A 23,543-nucleotide genomic window follows, 5' to 3' on the forward strand; every position below is an offset into this window, starting at 1 on the left:
TCATCTGAGAAGACAGTGAAGACTACATAGTCAGCTCTTACCCTGCAGGAAGTAGATGTGATGGTGGATGGATGGAAGACACTGGAGGTTTCAAGAAAAGGGAAATGTGCCCAGCCCCCATGATTTAAAAACAATGCAATTTCCTCCAGCATCTCCAGAATCAGCCCTGCCAACACCTTGGCATTGGCGCACAGGGACTGATTTCAGACTTGTGGTTTTCAGAATTCTAAAATAATACTGTCTTGTGGTACTTTATTTTTTTTTTTTATCAGCAGCAAGAAGGGAGGGCTTAACTCATTAGACTCCATGAACAGCTTACCTGGAAATGCTAGGTTTGGGTTTTTTGTTTCTGAGAGGATATTAGCTTGCATACCAAGCCACTAAACCCACAAGTGAAGATACTTTTAGCTGGAACAGTGTGGATTACCGAGTTTAAAAGGCACCCCAGTGTTCTAAGACAGTACTGATTGTACATAGTGCAGCCTCTGCCCCTTACCAAGGCTTTCTGAACCCCAACCAGCTTACAGTGGTAAAACTTAGAACCAATAGGACAATTTGGGCGGGGGAAACAAAAGCAGCTCACAAACGCTTCAAGTCATCCACAATTGTACAAGCTTCTCTTAGAAAACATTTTAATCAATTAGACATATTTCACGGCATATGAAAAATAAATGATTCTGAGTGACAGTTTTCCTTACACATCCAGGTGTTTGACGCATCACCTGCTAATGCTCTTACTATATACACGTTCCTTGACTAACATGCACGATGCTGAGTCGCTAAGGTAGGACGCTCAACTGAAGATGTGTATTAGGTTCACGTTTTACTTCCAATACTTCATCATGCAAAGGTTTATTTAGTTGTGGCCTGGCGCTAAGCTGGGGAGAGGCTGTCAACCACCCCTAATTTCTGCAAAGTATCCTTAAAATTACACATAAAATGCTGATTACTTCAAGATTTAAAAAAAAAGTGCCGCCAATGTTTTTACAGCATGAAGTCTTAAAATCCCATTCTCCTAGTAGGATAGCTTATGAATAAGCATCTTAAGGAACCACGGATCACATACATAGAATTGTTATCTAAAGTCGGAAAGAAAAAAAAAATGAGCCCAAGATGTATTTACAGCATTGTCTACCATGAACCACCAGATGTGTATAGCATTTTCAGGACAGAAAGCGAGGCTGCTGGATCAAAGGCATCTCTTGGTGGTCTGTTCTATACTCATTTGAACTTACGTTTAACATATGTGAGGGTTACCCACCCTTGTACAGTTCAGCTGCTGAACCCGAGCAGCTAAGAAGATGTGGAATGCATGGAATATTTTGCTTTACTAAATATATACATGAAATATCTGGAACACATTCAGAATTAAGCAGGAGCTTGACATCCAGTAGGCAATGTTTATAAAATGCTTTTGCTACTGTTCCTTCTGTTGTCATGGGGATAACTCGATCCTTAGAAGACAATGAAAAGAGGATTCTAAATGCTAGTGAGGTTGCCACCTTTGCTGGCTATGCAACAGAATACCCAAATTGTTGCTAAAAAGGCAGCTGTTAACATTATCACCTGGCTGAAACAAACTAACCATGTCTTATTTTTGTTAAGGCTCACACAAATACTGACTCGAACAGGGTGATAAGCATCCAGCCTCTTGTGGGCAGACCAGACTGATGCAGTTCTCCATTGCATGACCCTGCCCAGGACAACTGGACCCAGGTTTGCAGTGGGTAGAGACCTGGCCTGCCCACTGTCCTCTTTATCCTGTAAGACAACACTGCGCAGCATATTTTTGCTTGACTGTGTGTCAAATGGTCAAAGGAGTCTAAAGTCAAGTATTTTACATTATGATATTTTAGATCCCTTAGCAGCCAAAGGAGGGGGGGACCTATTAAAATGTGACCATGTTACATAAGCAGAGGGCTAACATCTCTTTAATGCTAAATTCTCTGATGGTACATATGCACCTATGTCACGATTCCTTTCTCAAAGAAATCAGGCACACTTAGATATTTTGTCTGCTTTCTTAATACTGCAAGGGAAACAAGTGGTTTGTTTCATCTTTTAAATTTTGTTTTTAAGCTTCTACTTTTGAGACAGACTGTCCCGAAACTCATTGTGTGGTCCAGGCTGCATTGAATTCACAGAGATCCACCTGCCTCTGCCTCCCCAGTGTGCCTCCACCACATCTGGAAGCTTCTACCTCTGAACAGTGCAGTAAAGCTACATTATCGCCAGAGGATGTTTAACCTCTGCGGAAGAGAGCAGAAGGACTGCTGGAAATCTGGGACAAACACTTTGTGGCCTTGCGTGGCTACTCAGAGAAGATCTGCCATAGCAATGATTTTTCCAAAAAAGAAGCTGGGAGAACTATCAGAAATATAGGAAGGCCAGGAGGTGGGGTGGCGAGGACGAAGAGTGGCACTTCCGCAAAGATAAATGACATAATTGTTCTGAAAAGACATAAAATTCCAATAGAGTAATCATTAAGAACTTGATTACATTTTTTTTTTCCAAGCTCAAGAAAATTTGCATGTGTGGATTTTAAAAGTTCTGAGACCCATTGCCTGGGCAAATGACTCACTGTTAGATTTGTGGCTCCCTGGAGGCGGGGCCTGCCTCTGATGTACATTTGATTCTGCAGCACCTGACATTGTACCTGGTACACACAAATGCACGAGGCAGACTGAATGAATCAATGAGCTTGGGTCTTTCTACACTCTAAGTGGGCTCCCAGGCTTTAATGCGAGACATAAATGATATGTATATATCATACGTATTTATGATATATATATATATGATAGGTTTTATAGATACAGTTAGGCATTGTGAGTATAACTTGTCACATCCTATCTATCTTAAATACAATTGGATGGGAACAACAAATGTATGTGCACTGATGCTAGGTAGAACGGGTTAAACGAAGGAAACTCAGATTACAGAAGCTCTGTCCTTCACAAGCACAAACACCATCTTAAGAAATGTGCTTCCCAAAGGGCATGAAGTAAACTTACAAGCAATGCGGTGATCATCGAGAGGCACATGCCATGAAATCAGAAGGAAATTTCCCTTTATCATCCAAAGACGGAAATAGCAGACTTTAAGAATACATGCACAGTGCCATATGCATGTATATACACATTTCTAAAGATGCTCTGTTATTCGCTACCGCTGTCTCCTCAAAAATGTAGGCCAGATGAAGCATCCCCACTGCACTTGGGAAGTTATATCCAGGTGTTTCATAGCTGTAGGAGAGGCTGCCAGGTGTAGCCAGCCAACACAGGTGCCAGGCTAAGTACTATAGAAACATGACCCAGAGGCGCTTCTAGATTGCCCCCAAGGCTTTGCTGTTGTTTTAATCACTGTAACTAATTGATATTTGTCACAGGATGCAAGATGTGGCAAAGGGGTGCCCTGCCTTGGAGGCTTCAGTCTGCGCATGCTGGACAGTGCGAGTGGCCACACGATGCTCCTCCCACCTTCTAGTCTACAGCTTTGTCTCTGCACAGGCTTTGTACGCAGTGTACACAGGCAGACACAGCCATCTGCAAGGCTGCCTGGCCGGGAGAACCGGAAGCTGGAGTCTGACTGGAAGTAGGAGTCCTCTGCGCTCCTTGGGACCGAATTCTGTTCTAACACTCAGGGCCGTGCCTCATCGCAGGCTGATTCCCCTCATCAGCCTCTTTCGTTTTTAAGCAGCGGCGACACGACTCTAAGCTTCACAGTTTCTCCGTTTCCAATCACAGTTTCAATCTGTTTAAACGTACCGCTGACCTCGGCACAGAAGCCGGCTTTGCCTATTCCAACTTCAGAGATAGAGTTTCTGAGGTTTATCCCACAGATCACTGAGCGAGTTTGATTTTCTTTCTTGCCATTCACATTGAAAGTGAGAGCTTTTAAACTATGTGGATTTGATTGGGTTTTGCTCTAATGCTCCTAAACACTATTCTTCCCCCCCCCCCCTTTTCTTAATGTAAGCAGCTTTGTGTTTTCACTAGCGGGCCCGACATTCTGTACCGTGACAAGCTGACTTAAAGTGGCCGATACCCTTTACATGTTGTCTCCCCTCTCACTAGAAACATGGCTTCTCATTCTAGCACCGGCCTGGAAAACACTCTTCTTCAACCACACAGTACTAGCCCTGGGTTAACTAGTAGCACAAAAAAAAAAAAGTGATAAAAATGTGAATAGTATACATTATATGTATTTACATCTGCATCCAAAAGCTTCTGTTGGCTGCAGGCTGCAGGAACCGCTGCCTGGATCTATTCTGTGGAAATGTAGCTGACAACGTGACTGTTAAGACACTGAAGAAATGGGGTTATGTGGGGAGCCCATCTGAGTTAAAACCTTGTCCAGCCACTGCAGTGGTCCATGAAGATGAATCTCAATCCAGCAGGGGGTGCTTGTGACATCCTGGCGATGATACTCGGCTCCCCAGCCCTGAAAAGCAAGAAAAGAGCCCAGAATGAATTGTGCTTCTTGCCAGGGGTCTCCTAGTTAGAAATGACCCTCAACTCCCACCTGGATTCTGTTAACAGCTCCTTAAAAATATTTTTTAACTCTTATGGTTTTATTTTTGTGTATGAGTGTTTTGCTTGTTTGCATAGCTATTCACTACGTATGTGCGGTGCCTGTAAATGTTTACTTGTTTGCATAGCTATGCACTATGTGTGTGCAGTGTCTGCACAGTCAGAAGAGGGTGTCAGATCCCCTGGAACTGGAGTTGCAAATGGCTGTGAGCCACCATGTGGGTGCTGGGAACTGAACCCAGGTCTTCTGCAAGAGTAACCAGTGCTCTTAACCCCTGGCCAACCTCTCCAGCTCCCACAGTGGCTCCTAAGCAGCCTCTCTCACTGCAGCCCGGCACACCACCTTTTCTCCACTCAGCAGTCAGAATCAGAATCAGTCAGCAGACAGACCGGAACTGGGTGTGGTGCTTCATGCCAGTCACGCCAGCAGAAGAGGGAACGAAGCAGGAAGAGACAGAGCTCAAGGCCAGCTTGGGCAACACAGAATGACCGTGTGCCCAAACAAACAAAACAACAAGCTCTCAGGAAATGCTCCAATTTCATTTGCACCCACATCCTCCCTGCACAAGGCTGCAGTCAGACGGTCCGGTTTCCCTCCCATACTCAGGCTTGTAGCGGCCAGGGGCTTCTGAGCTTGCTTTTTCTCCACCCCTACGGCTTTCCTACACAGGAGCCAGGACCTTCTGGCCTCTGCTGGCACACACTACTCCCGCGATGCCTCCCCGCCTGTAACCTCTCTAGTTCCCTTTATCTCATTCTTTCCACTCGCTTGTGGCTTGCTGCCTGTCTTTTTCTGCCTGTACACTGGTCCCGCAAGGCAGAGGCCTATGAGTAACCAACGCCCAGGCCTGGAAACGTCTCAACGCCAGGGCAGCACCTGGCTCGCCCCTGGCAGCTGCCCAATAAAGAGTTGTTGATTGTCTGACTGACGGAGAGCTATGGCCAGTAAAATCACAGCTGAAAAAAAAAAAAAAAAACCTTTAAAGATGTTCTGCTCGTTCACTGACACCTGTGTTGAGTCATCTGTAAAATTTTAAACTAATCATTGCCACTTCTTATTTTGTTTAAGTCCTTGCAGGGCTAGCAGTGAATCTCAGTGCTAAAGTGATTGCCTAGCCTGTGCGAGGACCTGAGGTTTCTTTGCCTCATCGCAGGGAGGAGGGAGTAGAAAGGGGGTTGGGAAAAAAGCATCTCTATGTTTGCTTGTATTACCTATGAGATGCCCACAGCTCGTCCTCATTAAAAATCATGGACTCAGGAAAAATAACTGTCCCATTCAAGGATGGTTCACCAACGGTGAGCTACTGCCCCCTGCTGGCTCCAATGAGACAGTGTACTGGAAATTTTCTTGCCTTGAAAGATGAAAAAAGCTGGCTTGGGGGCTGGAGAGATGGCTCAGTGGTTAAGAGCATTGCCTGCTCTTCCAAAGGTCCGGAGTTCAATTCCCAGCAACCACATGGTGGCTCACAACCATCTGTAAAGAGGTCTGCTGCCCTCTTCTGGCCTGCAGACATGCACACAGACAGAATATTGTATGCATAATAAATAAATAAATATTAAAAAAAAAAAAGCTGGCTTGTCCTCTTAAAAGGTACCTTTAAGACGTTTTTCCTGGTTTTCAAGACAGAGTCTCTCTGTGTAACAGCTCTTGCTGTTCTGGAACTCGCCTTGTAGGCCAAGCTGTCCTCGAACTCATAGAGAGATCCACCTTCCTCTGCCTCCCAAGTGCAGGGATTAAAGGTGTGTGCCACCATCACTCAGTTTAAGAATTGAAAACTGGGCTGGAGGGATGGCTCAGAGGTAAAGAGCACTGACTGCTCTTCCAGAGGTCCTGAGTTCGATTCCCAGTCAACCACATGGCTCACAACCACCTGTAATGATCTGATGCCCTCTTCTGGCCTGCAGGTGTTCATGCATGCAGAACACTGTACACATAATAAATAATAAAGAAAACATTTATTTAAAAAATGAATAAAAAAAGAATTGAAAACTATATGTGCTGATCCTTACTTTTAAAGTAATTACTAAAATTATCAATATGATAAAATATAATTTGGGTATAGAAAAATAAGACAACCATTGGTCATAGTAACTAACTTTTTTTCCCCCTCAAGACAGGGTTTCTCTGTGTATTATGGAACTTGTTTATGTAGAACAGGCTGACTTCAAACTCACAGAGATCCACCTGCCTCTGCCTCCCAAGTGCTGGGATTAAAGGCGTGCACCACCACTGCCTGGCTATCATTTAAATTTAAATGGCTAGTGAAACTTACTTTAAGGCTAGGAACATAGCTCAGTAGAGGGCACTTACCTAACTCAATCAGGAAGCCCTCGTTTCCACCCCCAGTGCTGCTATTTAAAGAGGCAAACGGGACCTAGAGATGTGGTTCAGTTAAGAGCACTGGCTGTTCTTGCTGAAGACCTGGGTTCCATTCTCAGTACCCACATGGCAGCTCACACAACCTGTAACTCCAGTTTGTGGGGGTCTGGCGCCCTCTTCTGGCCCTTTTGGGCCAAGAATGTTCACGAATCCCCCACCCCTAACTGAAGACAGTTGATGGCGTTTACGGAGGGTAATTTTCTTTAAGGCTGTGACCCCCTGGATGGTGGCCTCAGCTATACTATTTCCTTTGGCTGGCCCCACACCCAGGGATAGATGAGCAGCTGAAGTTGGACTAGATAATTAAAAAAAAAAAAAGAGGGCAAGAATCAAAATTTTTAGAAGAAAAAAAACAAAAGTTGTTATCCACCTGAGCTGGCTGAGCAAATGCCACGTCCAGTCAGGAGCATTCTGCGCTTCCTGCCCCTTTTCCTCTTTACAACCCCAGAGCCAGCATCCTCACCTTCACAAAGCTCATCCGAATCGTGCACATCTTGGTCAGCTCGTACACAACTTCAAAGCCGTGGTGCACTGACTGCGCAAGCAGCTGGGCGAAGAGCTGGTTGTTGAAGACCTTGAGGCTGCAGCCGCTGGGGATCTTGCAGACAGTGGCGGGGTGGAAGCCGTGCTGATAGTTGCAGTTCCGGCTCTGGACGAAGATGCTGCTGTCACTCACGCACTCTGCATACACCTCGCCCCCAACGTAGTACAGATGCACACCTGTGGACACAAAACCCACACTCCTTCTACTCTGCTCCCTTCTCAGAGACTCCTAGCACCTCAAGGGATGGGAGCCTCTGCAGTCAGGTTAGCTCTTATACCATCGCTGGTCATAGAGGAGAAGGTGTTTGCTCCAAATATCCACTTTGTTCGACTTTTCCTACAAAATCCCCTACAGAGTTCAACCCTGAGGGCTGCAGAGACAGCTCAGCTCTCAGCACCCAAATTGCAGCTCACAGCCATCTGCAATGAACTGGTTCCAGAGGATCTGATGCCCTCTTCTGGCCTCTATGGGCACTGCATACACACGGTACATACACATACATACATACAGGCAAAACACCCATACACACAAAATAGAAAAACAAATTTAATTTATTTTTATTTGATGTTCATGAGGGTTTTGCCTTCATGTATGCCTCTGTGGAGCTGTCAGAGTCCTGGAACTGGAGTTACAGACAAGTGTGAGCTCCATGGGGGAGCTGGGAATTGAACCCTGATCCTCCAAAAGAGCAGTCAAGTGCTCTTACTCACTGAGCCATCTCTCCAGCCCCAAGAAAAAAAGAAATTTAAGCCCAACCCACATAAATGGACATTCATAAAGATGAGTGTGTAGTCTCTCACTTATTACGGCTCCCACCCTTTCTGATCTCACTTCAGAAAAGCATCCATGAGCCTAGTCTAGACACAAGAGAAACACATCATGCAAAACAAAATCTCACAAAGTCATCACACCCACAGCTAAACAGAAGCCCAGCTAATATCATGTAAATGCTACTGAAACCCACACATTGAACCTACTCCAGAACTTGAGTCTTACTAACAGTTATAAATCTATTTCTTTGAAGCCCAGTGTGGAGGCACACAGCTTCAGCCCCAGCCCTCAGGAGGCAGAGGCAGGTGAGTTTGAGACCATCCTGGCCCACGTAGTGTTCAGGCCAGCCAGGGCTGCCCAGCGAGACCCTGACTCAGCACTAAAATATTCCTGTGAGTAGAGGCTTCAGAGTCGGGATTCCTCTCAGATGCACGTCACTCAGCCATAAAGAACACCATGTGCCCCTGAGAACAGGGACGCTCCTACCATACTTCCGCACACAGCCATGTGAAAACACAGCAACATGCAGCTTGTCTCAGTTTATATAACATTCCTATAATTACATTTCAAAGCGACATCCTGGATAAACAGAGTGCGGCGCAGACGCACAATGGAATTTTATTCAGCTGTAAAGAAAGCATGAGATTATAAAATGATGGAACTGGAGATGATCAGAAATAGGCCAAATTTAAACAAAACCCACCGCCGCCACCAGTCACATCACCATCATCCACCTTCACCCCCAACCCCACCCAGTCAGTCTCCTCTTCTCTTTTCTCCTCTTACTTGCCCTCAGATTTCCTCTCTATTTTTTTTCATGATGAGCATCAGGCCTGACCCCGACAAGGCAGGCACTAGCGACCATGAGGAAGTGGATGGATGGCTCTGATTGGCTGAACCCTCAGCAAAGCTGCAGTGCCGCCTCCCTTAGCCACGCCCGTGCACGAAGGGGGTCGGTGTGACAGACCCTGACTGACAGTGATGGGCGTTCAGTTTTGTTCAGCTGAGCTCAAAGCGGTCTGTTCCGCGCTGTCCAGAGCTCCAGGCATCTTGATAATAAGCCAGCTTTTAAACGCTCTGCAGAAGGGAAGGCGATGGAGGCCAGGGGAAAGCCAACTGCAAGCTTGGGGGGCGGGGGTGGGGGCGGGTGCTGTATTAATGGGTGGAGATCATTCCACCTGGCTGCAGACAGCGAGGCAGCAGGATTCTCTGAGCTTCGCTGTCGCTGTCGTCTTGAACTCTCCCTTTTGTGGTGGCCCCTCCCTGTGTATTCCCTGCACTTGAGAGCACAGGGGCATGCTACCCACCTCTGCCTTTTGACAGCTCCTCTTCAGTGTGGCCGTGCTATCTCTCCGCCACAGCAGAAGAGGACTACAGAGACACACTTGCTCCTTGACCCTACAGACCTGAAAGTTGCTGGGAACAGCCTGGGGGTGGGGTATTACATACAGGCTTAGAGGGTATTTTAACCAAATGACCTTCAAGCGTATAATCCTCCCGGAATCTACCGCATACTAACGAGAAGATTGTTGTCCCCTGAGCCTGGTCTGTGTGTATTTAGAGGGTGCTTTTAGACCATGTTAAAGCCTTATCTGCAAATCCTGCACACGTTAGCAGAGGAGAGAATGGAAAGGTGGGCACCTAGGGGAAGAAGCAGAGCCCAAGGTGGAACATGAGAGCCTGCTCTGAGTATCACGTGAAGGCAGAATCCGGAAGCAGGCTGGACTCTGGCTAGTGAGGGCAGCATCTCCAGAAGGAGCGCTAGCCACACGGTTTCATTTAGCCCTTGAGTGTCAAGATCACCTCAGGGCAGATCTGTTCTCAGGGTTGAGCTAGCATAGAAATCACTTGGTGGGATTGAGGGGCATTCAAACATGCTGTGCACTGAGCCACGGCCTAGTGAGGGAGCAATGTACATTTCAGTACACATTGATACTGCCCTACGCTTCCTCCTGGGGAGACAGGGCTGGGATCACAGGCTGTGTCAGCTTTTGGCCCTTTGCTGTGTCTTGGCCTCGCAGCACTGACCCCATGCCACCCTTGAAGATGGTCTACTGAATTCAGAGGCAGAGACCCCAAGAGAACAGGTCCCTCCCCATGCCTGGAGATCTTCCCACGGGCTACAGGGCCTTTGCTGATGTCTAACCCAGCGTTTAGAAGCAGCGATGGAGACGCTGTGTTGGCTCTCACCCTTTCCAATGTGCCTCCTGGTGTTTTCTATTGTTGAGTTTCTGTTCACATTTGAAAGAAGCCCAAGACAGAACCTATTCCTGTTATTGGAAGGGTCGGTGAAGCCGTCCACGAGCACGCTCCGGGAGGACGCCTGGAAAGTCTCTCCCACCCGGTTGTTTAGTTCATAGTAGGCAACTGAGCACCAGTGCTGGGGTTCCTCATAGCAAACTGGCCGGAAGTCTGAAAACAGAAACAAGAGAGAAGGTACGCCATCACTGTCATCTCTCGGCTCTCAAGGTCATGATTCCAAACAGGAAACAGGGATGAACACTTTAAACCAGAAAGTTGGCTGAAGGACCAAGTCCGCCTCCCTTGGCAATCCGTCAAACGTGCGTGTTTGATGGAAGCTGTTTGGAGCTAGCTCATTCGTTTATTGCACCCGTGAGTCTAAGGCCATGGTCCTTGTTAACTTCCCGCAGCTAGGGCATCTGTAAATACTTTTGTTTAGAGATGTGATATAATGCAGGGCCAGGGAAAGGTAGCCATGGACAGACAGATGCTGCCAGTCCCCGAGTAAACACTGCTAGGAGCTAGGTGGCATCCTATTGTTACAGGACTGAACTGAACCCCTGTGTCATAAGGTGTAAGTCCACAATAACACAATTAAAAACAAACCGATAGTTTGAATATGATAACCAAATCGAAAGCGCTGAATGAATTCTAGTGAAGAAAAAAATCTAAATAGACTGGCTCATATTCCCCTCTATAAAAACATGGGTATCTATTGACATATGATCTAAGGATATTTCACAGAGAGCTGACTTCTCAGCATTGCTAGGGTCTGTCCACGGATGGAAGGAGGTCAAAGGGTAACCGGGTAGAATGCAGTCAGTGCAGGTGATCTTTTAGAGCACAGGTGTGTGTTAGGCAACTATGTATCTTATAATTTAATTATCCTGTCTTTTAACCACTGACCCTAATACTAAGTATCAAACACATGCAGGAAATTCCCTATGCAACAAGTAATGAATGACCGAGCGTTTCAGGCTCTCCGTTGGACATTGGACGCAGAGGAGAGGAACAACATAATACGAGGTGATACATGTGAACTGGGTATGTAAGGATTTGTTAAGGGAAAACATTAAACACACTCTGACATTTCTTATCTCACATCTTCTATGTTCTTTGAGAGTAAGGATAATTTTTGCTACTCTTTTAATTCTTTCACAGCAACCTAGGGCAAGGCTTTATTTACTTGTTCACTTAGCAAGAGTTAATAAATATACATTAAGTAGGGTTTATGAATAAAAGAGCAGGGCAGATTGTAACCATGGGTGCCAGCTGTTTGTGTGCAGCCTCTGTCCACTCCAGTTATTAGTAATCGCACACATTAGAGGCTCCTATATATCTTCCCTTTATGTCTCCTCTTCAACTTCAACGCCAACTTCACAGAGGCGGCAGCACACACACCATGGAGACACACTAGAGCGTCTCTCCCTCTTGCATATGCTTTTCCAATACAGCTCGAAGCTCCTAAAACGCTACCTTCAGTAGCTGCCTTGGCTTCAGAGGAGAGAGTGTGTACCGGCTGGTGCTGGGGGGCCTAGCTTTGCACACCGTTGAGGTCACGTGCATGGCACTGCAAGCAAAAGATGCCTGCCTTTGGGTTGTTCAAAGAGGCGAGCAAACAATAGCCTAACTTTGGTCCCCCTGCGGCCTGCTCTCGGGCCAAATCTCACTGATGCCTTTAGTAAGTTAGTTATTACCGTGTATGCACAATGCGTGTGTGGAAGTCACAGGACAACTCTGGGGAGTCCATTCTCTCCTTCTACCTTTACGGAAGTTCTGGGGGCGTAACTCAGGTTGGCAGGCTTACGTAGCAGTGCCTTGACCTGCTAAGCTATCTCGCCAGCCCTTTCTTTTAGTATCTACATTTTTAATTTTTTTATTCGTCATATATCAATATGTTAATCTTACTTCTACAGTCAGCAAAGTGGCACAGGCTTGTAACTCCAGCATTCGGGAAGCTGGAGCAAGAGAATGGTGGGTTCGGGACCCAGCCTAGGCTAAAAGCAGATCACGTTTCAAAACAAACAGTAATCCCACGTTCTGTAAATTTCCAGGGATGCTGTTAAACTCTATTTAGTTTCGGAAAGAGGACTGGATCCCAAAATATGTATCGGCAGGTCTGCTCCAAAATTGTTCCTGGTCTTCCTGGAGGGTGGTGGGTTAGATGGATCAGGCCCACAGATGGCGCTCTAAGCCTAAAGGCGCCACAGACAGGCTAGATGCGACAACCAATCACACTTAAGAACATCCACGTGGATCCCCTTTCCCACAGACTGACCTGAGTGTTGAAATGCATTGTCTGACTCGGTAGGACTTCCCGGAGAGTGTGGGTAGCTGGCGGGGCATGGAGACTGCGGAAACACGTGGCCTGGCGAGGAGGGAGGTGCAGGACAGAGGGGTTGCTGGAAGGAGTCCGGGTAAGTGGCATTGTGCGGCATGAGGGGCTCGCTGTGCAGGGAGGCGCTTCGGAACTTGGCCAGGAGGCTGAGCTGGGGGTTGTACTCGCTGTGTCTTGGTACCAGGACCGGAGGCAGAACTAGGAACAAAGAGAAGGAAAGTGGGCACCCCGAACTTGGCCCATCAGGATGAAGTGGGATAGTGAATAGTTTTCCTTGGCCATTTGTGATGGTTTCCTCGGCCAGACCCCTCTCTACAGATTGGCTCATGGGCAATGCTGCACGGAGGTCCCATCGCTACCCAGGAGCCTATGGGCTACGCTCAGTCACCAGCCCCTCCTTGCCACCTGCGTCTTGAGCAGACAGTCACAATCGGGGACCAAGATCTGGATGCTCCCGTGCACGCCCACCTTGATAACGGCCTCATAGTGACTTTATGGAGATCCATGTACCTGCGTCTTTCTTCAACTCTGTCAATAAAATCCTCTTTAAAAGAGGCAAAGTTAGGGGCTGGAGAGATGGCTCAGAGGTTAAGAGCACTGACTGCTCTTCCAGAGGTCCTGAGTTCAATTCCCAGCAACCATATGGTGGCTCACAGCCATCTATAATGAGATCTGGTGCCCTCTTCTGGCATGCAAGCATACATGGAAGGAATATATAATAAAAATAAATAAATTTAAAAAAAAAAAGAGGCAAAGTTAGTTCCAAATGCTTTCAACCAAACTTTAGGTGAAGTCCAGAATATTTGCTATTAGAGACCACACTGAATTATTCAGACGATCAGCTTCAATTTCAGACTTGTTGCTGTTGATGAAATATTCTATGTCCTTACCACAATGATCTAAAAGCAAGTGATCAAAAGCTATCAAGTTAAATACAAGGGATAAGCGAAGAAACAATCAGAGGCAACATGAAAAATCTGCCAGTTAAATTTGTTCAGGTTAGTGGGTCCCTTCTGGCCTCCCTCCACCTCCCCCCAAGTACTGAGATGGAACCCACAGGCCTCACACGGCTAAATAAGTGCTCTACCACTCAGCCACATCCAGCCCCCCTTTTAACTTTAAGACAGGATCTTCATAAATTACCCAGGTTGGCCTTCAACATAGTGAGTAAACTAGGCAGGCACTGCGCTTGCATCCTCTTGCCTCCGCCTCAGAGTAGATGGGCCTGTGGGAGCCTGGGTTCCAATCATCACAATAAACATGAGTGACAGCTGCTTATGGAGCCGGCCCTCAGCAAAGAGTAACTTTCCTGTTTCCTTTCCCCACTTAATGAGCGTGGCTCTCTCTTCTTGCTTTCCACCTCCCTCCTCTGGACAGCTGTCAAGACCAGCAGACAGATTACCTGGCCTTGAGATTTCTTCCAAGTCCGCTCCTAAATTATTTTATTAATGAGACTAAGAACCCAAAAGAAGGAACTCCAGTTTTCCCAGTCACATGTGAGGACCAGATAGGATCCTGAAAATGCTGAGGGCAGAGACCATAGCAACCACATGAGGTTCTAGCGGGCTGTCAAATTATAGACAGTTGTTGGTTACCCTAAGATACAAGTGCCACTGTTGTACTCTTGGGGGTATCATGCCAGGCTGCTCATTGTTGGGGTCCATAGGTTTGCGGCTGGGTAGGACCACTTTTCTCCCTGAGAAGCTTGCACAGCGCCTTCAGATACTGAGAAGCAGCCCTCAGGGAAGAAGCTTTCAGGTCAGTTCCAGCTCGGTGCCTATAAGGAAAATCACCTCGTTCTATTAAAAAGGTGTTAGGAATGGGTAAAAGAACCCTGTAACAAATATTATTTAAAATTAATATTATAGGTGATTTTTAAATTAATATAATCTTGGCCCATCTTCTTAGAAATTTAAACCTAAAACCAAGGACGTAAAAAGCTATCTACATACATGAAATATTCAGACTGTCATCTTAAGAGAAATCTAAACTGAAATGAGAAATGGAGACTCAAAAAATATTCTTTAAAATTAGGCTTTTGAGTATCTAAAAGGAAAAGCAGGTACTTTTTTCACACGACACTTCTTTTTTTCTTTATCTATATTTTTATTGTTTTTATTGAGCTATACATTTTTCTCCACTCCCCTTTTTACCTCCCCTCTCCACTTCTACCCTCTTCCGTGACCCTCATGCTCCCAACTGACCCAGGAGATCTTGTCTTTTTCACCGTCCTGTGTAGATTCATGTATGTCTCTCTTAGTGTCCTCTTTGTTGTCTAGTTTCTCTGGGGTTGTGGCCTGTAGGCTGGTTTTCCTTCTAATGGTTACATTTTAGAACCGTGACTCAGAAAGCTCTTTTGAAAGATTTATTTTCTAATTATGCGCGTGCTGGGGAGGGTTTGTGCAGATGATCACAGAGGAAGTTAGATCCCCTAGATCTGGAGTCACACCCAACATGGGTGCTAGGAACCAGACTGGGGTCCTTTGCAAGAGCAGTATATGCTCTTAATAGCTGAGCATCTCTCCAGTCCCAGAAAGAATTTCTTTTTTGTGGGGCGGGGGGAGGTGGACAGGGCCGCTAAGGGGTTGCTGAGTGAAAGAGCACGATCTAGCATATATGAAGCCCTGGGTGCTATCCCAACAAAGCCACCGAACGACAATGGCCCACCTTCCTCAAGCCCTTATTTCAGTACTGGAATCCTTCCACAATCCCCCTTGGCTGTTTCAGACTGATGTGGGATGCCTTCCTCCACGTACCAGAGATTAGCAAAGGGAGCCCACACCCACACCCTACATCAGCTCTAATAGTTATTGGTTTCAGTCTGCTAGGGGTGGGAGGAGGGAGGATGTTTAAGATGTCTTTTTGTTGTTGTTGTTGTTTGTTTGCTTGCTTTTACAGTTAATCATTATTAAGGCACTACTTAAGAACTAAGACAGATAGCCAGATAGCCCACACCTTTAAGTCCAGCACTTAGGAGGCAGAGGCAGTCTAATCTCTATGAGTGTGAGTTCAAGTTTGAGGAAGAATAAGGAGGAGAAGGAGAAAGGAAGGAAGGGAGGAAAGGAGGGAGGGAGGGAGGAAGGAAGGACAAACTAGGAAGGGCTTAGATCTCCTAAATCTGTCCAAATAAAACTGCATTTTTCAAAATCCTAGCAAGCTGCCAAGCCTCTTAGTATAAGACTATCATAATTTTCTGATTGCATGATTTTGGAACATTTCTTCAGTGCCCCACCCCACCCCATACAGAGGTCATTTTGTGTGGATGCTCCAATACCGGGGGAACCTGTGATGATCTCGACCTCCAAGCAAGCAGGGACTGGTGGAAGCACCCACCTGGCGTCTCGACTCGGCGGTAATGGTATGGGTTGATGCAGACCTCCTTCTGCTTGGAGCCGAAGGGGAACTCACAACATTCCAGGGGCTTCAGCTCATGGTGGGACTGCAGGTCTGGCCAGCGCCACACGCGGCAATAGATGACGTGGGGCAGCCCCTTGCGGTGGGACACCTGTAGTCGCCCATCCAGAGACCTGGGGATGGTGACACACTTGCTCGGCTGGCCCGGGCAGCTCAGCGCCCTCTCCAGCTCGTCCATGGCTCCTTTCTTCTTCTTTAGCTTCTTCACCAAAGAATCCACGGCCTTCTCGGCCCACTTCTCCTCTTCATCCCCCTGCTTCCAGCCCAGCAGCCTCTTGACTGCCGGGCTGGTGAAGGAGAAGAGGGAGCTGATGGGGGTGCTGGGGTGCATAGGAGGCCGACCTCAGGCTGCTGCACACGGAAAGAGGTTGAGGCCTTTCAAGGCTCGCAGGGCCCCGGGAGGATCAGCATCAAGCACTTGTCCATGGATGGCATAGGAACAAGTTTGCCTTTTCTTCTGGAAGCGGTGGGGACAGATTAAAGTTGGAAAGTGGGCTGACTTCCTCCAAAACCCTTGGGTGGGTGGATGGTCCAATTCTGAAAGACAGGACAAGCATTCTTGAGCTATGTGAGTGATTTTCAGAGGTGAGGAAGGATAGAAGGGACAAAGCACCCTCCCAATGTTTTAACCTGGAAACTCCTTCGAGTCTTTGCTGACCCTGCCCTCCTCTTCCTTCTCCCAGCCAGATCTTGGTTACAGCCTTCCAAATCTCTACTGCCGTTTCTTTCTCTCCATTAATAGTCTACCCCAGCATGGCTGTTGCCCCAATATGACTTCTCTCCTTCACGCTCTCTCCCACACCAATTTCTTTCTTTCCTAAATACAATCCCCATCAAATTACTTTCCTGGGTAAGAAATGGCGTGGCTCCTTCAGCTACTAAATGTAGGCTGTGCCTGGGTTTCCAGGACTCCCCGCCCCTCCCTCTGCATGTGTGCTCTTTCTTTATTTCCAAGTTGCATAAGTTGTCCACCTGCATTGCAGGAAATTCACACAGGCAAATGCAAGTGAAAAGGAAGACACAGAGGTCTCCAATAACCCTATTGCGCAGATCTCACTGTATAGTATTTTGAGACAGCAGTTCTCAGAGTGCGTTCCCAGGAAGCACTGCAGCTTCCTGAGACCCCTTCCAGGTCTCCTTTACAAATGCACAGCTCTGGAAACTAAATTCTTTTTACACACATCGGCCGAAACAACAGATCTGTCATGACAGGTGGTATGGGGAGGTGGAAATGAGAACACAGGTACCATCCATTAAACCAGCATTCAAGAGATTTGTATAGCTATACAATGCCCTCTTGCCAATCTTTCAGACATGGCATTTAATTTTAAAATGCCTGCCTTGAGACTGGAGAGGTGGCTCAGCAGTTAAGAGCACTTGCTCTTGCATGAGTTTGATTCCCAGCTGCTCACAAGCAACTTTTAACTCCAAGTCCAAAGATCTGCTGCCCTCTTCTGGCTTCCTTGGGCACTACATATACGTGCACACTGGCATACACACATGCAAAACACCCACATACACACAAACATAAAATGAAAAAATAGATTGTCTTCATAAAAGATGTATTTATAACAAATCAATAACTTTAAAATCAAATTTATTTGTTTGTTCTCTCTCTCTCTCTCTCTCTGTGTGTGTGTGTGTGTGTGTGTGTGTGTGTGAGAGAGAGAGAGAGAGAGAGAGAGAGAGAGAGAGAGAGAGATGATACGCCTACAGAGATCAGAGAACCATTTTTGAGTCATGTCTCTTCTATCACCATGTGGGATGCTCGACCTAGGTTGAACTCCCATCTTCAAACATTGCGGCAAATGCCTTTTCCCGCTGCACCCCTTTGCTGGCCTGCAAATCAGTAACTTTGCAAAAATTGTTTTACTTTCCAAAATGGAAGAAAATGTAACAGATGTAACCTGCCCCCAACACACACACACACACCAAAAAAAAAAAAATCTAAAGTTTATCCATAATTTTTAAGTGGAAAGGCACCATGGACCAAGAAGTTTGAGAATTGTCTGACCGTCACAGCCTCATACAAGTAACTGAACACCAAATGACACTGGCATCACTTTTGTTTCTCTGTCTTAAATCGACTCTCCTGATGCTCCCACCAAAAGATACATTCCTTCATTCAAATTGCCTGAGCTACAACTGCATTTGCTCTTCTTAGAAATAGCCGGGGGAGAGGCACACTAACCAAAACCTTCTCCTTCCCTATTTTAGAAACCCATTACCTCAGTCATGTGCAGTAAGGCCACTGATCACACACACCACTTTGGAACAAACTGACTCATTTGAGTCTCCTAGAATCAGCATAGCTCGAAAATCTCCTGCCCGTTTAACTCATTTTAAGTGCCATTTTCTCCTTTGCATCCCTGGGAGAAGGTGATGGAGCTTTCTGGGTCTCCTTACATAAATGATCTTATTTTGCAATGCAAGACCACTGCGTGCTAGGCTAGTACACTCCTGCTGCGTTGCACCCTAAACCCTAAAACCCTTTGGAACAAAGGTTCTCTTTGATCCCCTGCTCCTGTGGCCAGGACTAGCACCTCCAAAGAGCACTAAGACAGCCTGGTTAGGCGAAGCTGATGACGCCCAGTGCAAGGAACGCGGTGCTGACTCGCGCCACTCCTCATGAGGACCCTTTTAGGATGGTCCCGCGCAAACTGTGCTGAAGGGATAGGAAAGTCTCCAAAGCTGTTCTCTTTCACTTGGTGGTTTGGCTTACTCTCCATTTTCTTTTGAAAGGTTGACTTTGTGGCTTAATTTATAAAGTGGGGCTAAGCCACCACGTAGGAGTTATGTTTACTCCATCTAGACAGACTGCCTTGCAGCAGCGGTCCGAGTGGTCAGGGGCTTTAAGGGGGAGATGGAGCATGACAGAGAAGAGCTGAAGATTCTGCTTAGTTTTATGTGGGATTTGTTATTAGTAAGTTGTGGCATAAATCTTTAAGTTCGGTGGTAAAGAAAAGCCTTTCATAAATGTGTTCAGCAGAATTCAACTAAACACACTAAAAAAAAAAACAAAGAAAAGAAAAGAAAAATCCTCTACTTCAAGGACAAATAACAGTTCTCTTCAGCAGAGATGGTTTGCCTTTTTGTTTTTGAACTGTGGATTCCTACCTAATGAAATCAATTTATTGGAGCAAAGTAACTTGTGTGAAACCAAAAGAAGGAAATAAACTATTGTAAGGCGACAAACCCAGAGAAGGCCAGCCCTGTGGTGTGAAGGGTAAGATGATCAAAGCCTCTCATTCTTAGGTATGTGTCTAGGAGCTGCACACATCGACAGTATAAACTTCATATTTTTTTATTACGCTTTACAATCAAAAAGCTAGAAAAGACCCTATGTTTCCCCCAGACTGTCTGAAGTCTCCCTGGAGTGACTCTTGGTGACTGTCATCCTTCATTGATGAACTACGGGTCTGAAGCATCACCTTGATGCTTGAAGTCTGACCTCAGTGCACTTCAATAATCACAGAGGTCTCACAGGGCCCCCCAGAAAGATTTTAAGGCTGGGAGGCAACTTCTATCCCAGTAAGCAGAGACCCTTGCATTATGAGAAGCCATGAAGTAGTAAATAAAGAATCTCACACTGATAGACACCAAATTCACGACTGTGACCGCCTGATAGGGAAAAGGGAAAAACAGAAATTATCTGAGTGTTGAAATTTAAATCATAGGATACACAGAAGTTCAAACACTGTCCTCTCCTCTCTGCTTGTCTGTATGTCCGATGTCTTGCTACTAGGAAACGTGTTAAAATTAATCAAGTTTAGAATCTCTTGGACACTGAAGTTCTTATCTATCTGATAGTTTGTGTTTGTCCAGGAGGAGCAGTGTGGAGTCTGTGAAGTGACTCCATTCCCTTTCCTAGAGCATAGGAAGAACTAAGGGACCCTTGTTTATCAGGAGCTGGCCATCTCAGGAGCATCCCCCGTGCAGTTCCCTCTGCCTGTGTGAGTTTAACAGCCCCAAACCGACTCCCTACAGATTTCCTCTGTTGGAGAAGCTAAATATCACTGATCGTGGCCTCCAACCCACATGACCGTCTGATGGCACCAATATCCAGCCTGCCATACAACTGAACAGAGCACTCCCCTGGGTCGTGAAGAAACTGCAACGGTCATTTGTACAGACTATAACAGCAAATGGAAGCTAAGTAGTATTGCTTGTCATTACAGTATCTTTACCGAGTCCAAAGAACACAGCAAACAAATGAAGTACTTTTTAGACTTGTTGCTGGAATAAGCATTCTGACATCGATGAGAAGGAAGAGAGGCGATGCCACTGCTAAACCAAAGCCAGGACAGCTCCGGAAAGGCCTCAGTTCCCGCTCTCACTGTGGTTCTGGCTGCCCTGGAACTTGCTATGTAGACAAGGCTGGCATCGACCTCAAAGAGATCTGCCTACCTCTGCTTCCCGAGTGCTGGGGTTAAAGGTGTGCACTACCACACCTGGCGGGTTACTGACTTCTATTTGCACTAACCTGGCCACCTTGCAAGAGTCTGTCTTTTAACTCTGAAAAGATGAGGTCTCAAAATCCTGAGACGGATCTGCCAGACCATGATCCCAAACCCCAGATCATCCCAAAGGACCATGTAAGTGGAACCCTTGAGAAACCCTTCCTCAAGGACACAGTGCAGAGACTGTCATTCCAGGACGTCACTGTTTCTTTTCAAAAGACGTTTAAACACGCCATGCTCAACCTAGGTTGAACTCCCATCTTCAAACATTGCCGCAAATGCCTACTCATGGCCAGAGCTGAGGATGCGCTAGGAGCTGCTCTCAGAAACAGTTCACTGCGCACATGCAGATCTCTGATCACATCGGCTGATCAAATCGTTTTCTTTTTTTTTTTAAATATTTATTTATTTATTATGCATACAATATTCTGTCTGTGTGTACGTCTGCAGGCCAGAAGAGGGCACCAGACCTCATTCCAGATGGCTGTGAGCCACCATGTGGTTGCCGGGAATTGAACTCAGGACCTTTGGAAGAGCAGGCAATGCTCTTAACCACTGAGCCATCTCTCCAGCCCCCTGATCAAATCGTTTTCACAGAGCATCTCACACAAGTTAACAGAGCAGTCAGCAGTGCTTTTAGGCTGGCTGCGGCCGACACACTGGGGCGGACAGGACAAGAACAAAGCGGGTGTGAGAAAGGCATCAGACAGCGTGCGCGGGGAGCATTGTTGTGGGGGACTCTTCATCACACGTGGATTCCTGCTGTGGGACCCAGGCTTTTGCTACAGCAACAGGTTTGCACCCCAAAGGTAAGGGGATGAAGCAGCAAAGGGCATATCCCCCCCCCGCCCCCCCGAGAAGCTGAGACAGAGCGCAGGAGACGGGCATGCAAGTCTTGGCCCGAGCTGGACTGAAACAGAAGTCAAAGGAGAAAGGATCAGGCTGAAGGAAGGAAAAATGGAAGCCCCCCCATCCCTGCAGTGGCTCAATGGCTCGGTCAGTCCCCATAAGCTATGATTCTAAGGGGACACGCAACACAACAGGGGACTGGAAGCAGTGGAGGGAGGGGGCGTGGAGGTTGGGATGGAATGCATGAGAGAATAGTAAACAAACAGACAGACAGACAGACAAATAAATAAATAAGTAAAGGAAGAAGTAACAAGCCAGGGACAGAGAGGCTGCTGTCAGCTCCCACTCAGTCCCCCATTTGTCTCAATGTATCCTCTATTCTGAAAGCCTGCTGAATGCCCAGAAGATACGGCCCTCGGCCTTCTGGAGCTCAGACATTTGTTTGACTATCGAATGATATTATCAAACCATGAAATACGGCGCAGAAAACACAGTGGTGTTGACAAAGGAGCCAGGGACCTGTGTGGACCTGCTGACGACACACTGACAGCCAACAAGCCAAAGGCGTGAGCACTGAAGGCAAGAGTGTCAAGGATGTGTCACAGTGGGGTGGGGGACTTTCTCAGAAAGCCTGAGAGTGGGTATGGGGACTGCTGGAGACATCCCAGGCTGGAGAGTGAAAGCAACTGCAGAAAACAGGCATACTCTAGGCAGGAAAAGCTGCCTGATGGCCTTAAAAAGCAAAGGAGATAAATAAACTTAAGTTTGAGTGGTCCCACTGGATACCGATGTGCAGGTGGAGGGGATGTGACAGAAGCAGAGAGTGACCAACAGAGTTGCAGAGGAAGTCTTGAGGGCCTCACAGGGCAGCAACAGCAGGCAGGCAGGATCCATGCACTGTGCCTTGTCTTTCTTCAAGAGAGAGGCTTTCATAGGACCTCACACAGACATGGAGGAATGACAAAAAACAAACAAACAAAAAAAAAAAACAAAAAAACAAGTTCTCTGCCTGGTCCCAAGTCTGGGCCCTGCATGAGTGGCTCCCTCCTCTTTATGGCACAAGGTAGGGGAAGGCTGGGGGGAGCTAGGGAATTGAGGGGTCTGGGAAGGCTGGGGAAGTTGGGGGCTGGGAGGACTGGGGGTAGGGGAGAACTGAGGGCTGGGAGAATTGGAGAACTTGGGGGTTGGGGGGATTGGAGAACTGGGAAGGCTGGTGGGGGCTTGGCATATAAAGAAACACCACATTCAGGCTGACACTCAACACTTAAGAGTCTCACATCCCTGCCACTGACTGTCAAATATAAACCAGCCACTCTTTCTCCTAAAACACGCAGGGCTCTCAGGTGGAAAAGAAAAACACAACACTCTTAAATATATTTTTGTGATGAGCCTGCCACTGGGCATCTGCTCATGAAGCACCCTAAGAAATCAGGAAGGGCAACAGGGCACCGTGTTCACAGAACAGCTTGAGAGAGGGGCTAGGACATACAAGAGAATCCAACTGCGTTCCTAGTCTTGAGAAAGAAAAGGAGGCTGGGGAGGAAGGGTGGAAGACCTTACATCCACATTTTCTATTAGCTGGAAAATCTCTCCCTGCTTGGAAAAAGGCCCAGTAGAGACTAAGGTGTGCAGAAAGCCAGGGAGTGCTTTGCCCTTGGTTTCTCAAAGCACCAATTGAGCTCCTGAAGAAAATCCATCCTTGGACCTCTTCCTGAATAGACTTTTTATTAATCAATGTTGATTCTCATCCGGCCCCGCCCATGCACTTCCTGAAGGGGCGTCTGATTAGTTGCACTGGGAGCCCACAGATCTTAATCCAGCTCTTGTTAAGACCAGAGAGAAGAGGGCACAATTCGGCAGAACAGATAGGATGCCGACTTAGTTTGGGTATGGCCCTGGATTTGAGCTCCAGCTTGGTTAAGAGGAGTGGGGAGCGGAGAGAGAGTTTAGTTAGCAAAGTGCTTGCCTAGCAAGCCAGAGATCCTACCTCAGACCAATCCCCAGCACCTGTACAAAA

The 23,543-nt window shown here is 46.8% G+C and overlaps 1 protein-coding gene across 1 annotated transcript in view; it reads right to left on the reverse strand.

The window, feature by feature from the left end:
* Positions 1–587: 587 nt before the first annotated feature.
* Positions 588–23,543, reverse strand: part of Smad9 (SMAD family member 9) — a 41,633-nt gene continuing 18,677 nt past the window's right edge. Inside the window, exons 2-6 of the mRNA XM_041659178.1 lie at positions 16,137–16,754; positions 12,744–13,001; positions 10,415–10,636; positions 7,373–7,629; positions 588–4,440 (exon numbers count right to left, since the gene is read on the reverse strand). Of these exons, the coding sequence (XP_041515112.1) occupies positions 4,297–4,440; positions 7,373–7,629; positions 10,415–10,636; positions 12,744–13,001; positions 16,137–16,548 (1,293 nt within the window). The 5' untranslated portion in view covers positions 16,549–16,754 and the 3' untranslated portion in view covers positions 588–4,296. The remainder of the gene's footprint in view (positions 4,441–7,372; positions 7,630–10,414; positions 10,637–12,743; positions 13,002–16,136; positions 16,755–23,543) is intronic.

Source organism: Microtus oregoni, unplaced genomic scaffold, assembly GCF_018167655.1.
Source record: "Microtus oregoni isolate MIOR12 unplaced genomic scaffold, Mior012 000010F_ref0000083, whole genome shotgun sequence".
In the NCBI taxonomy this organism is placed as follows: Eukaryota; Metazoa; Chordata; class Mammalia; order Rodentia; family Cricetidae; genus Microtus; species Microtus oregoni.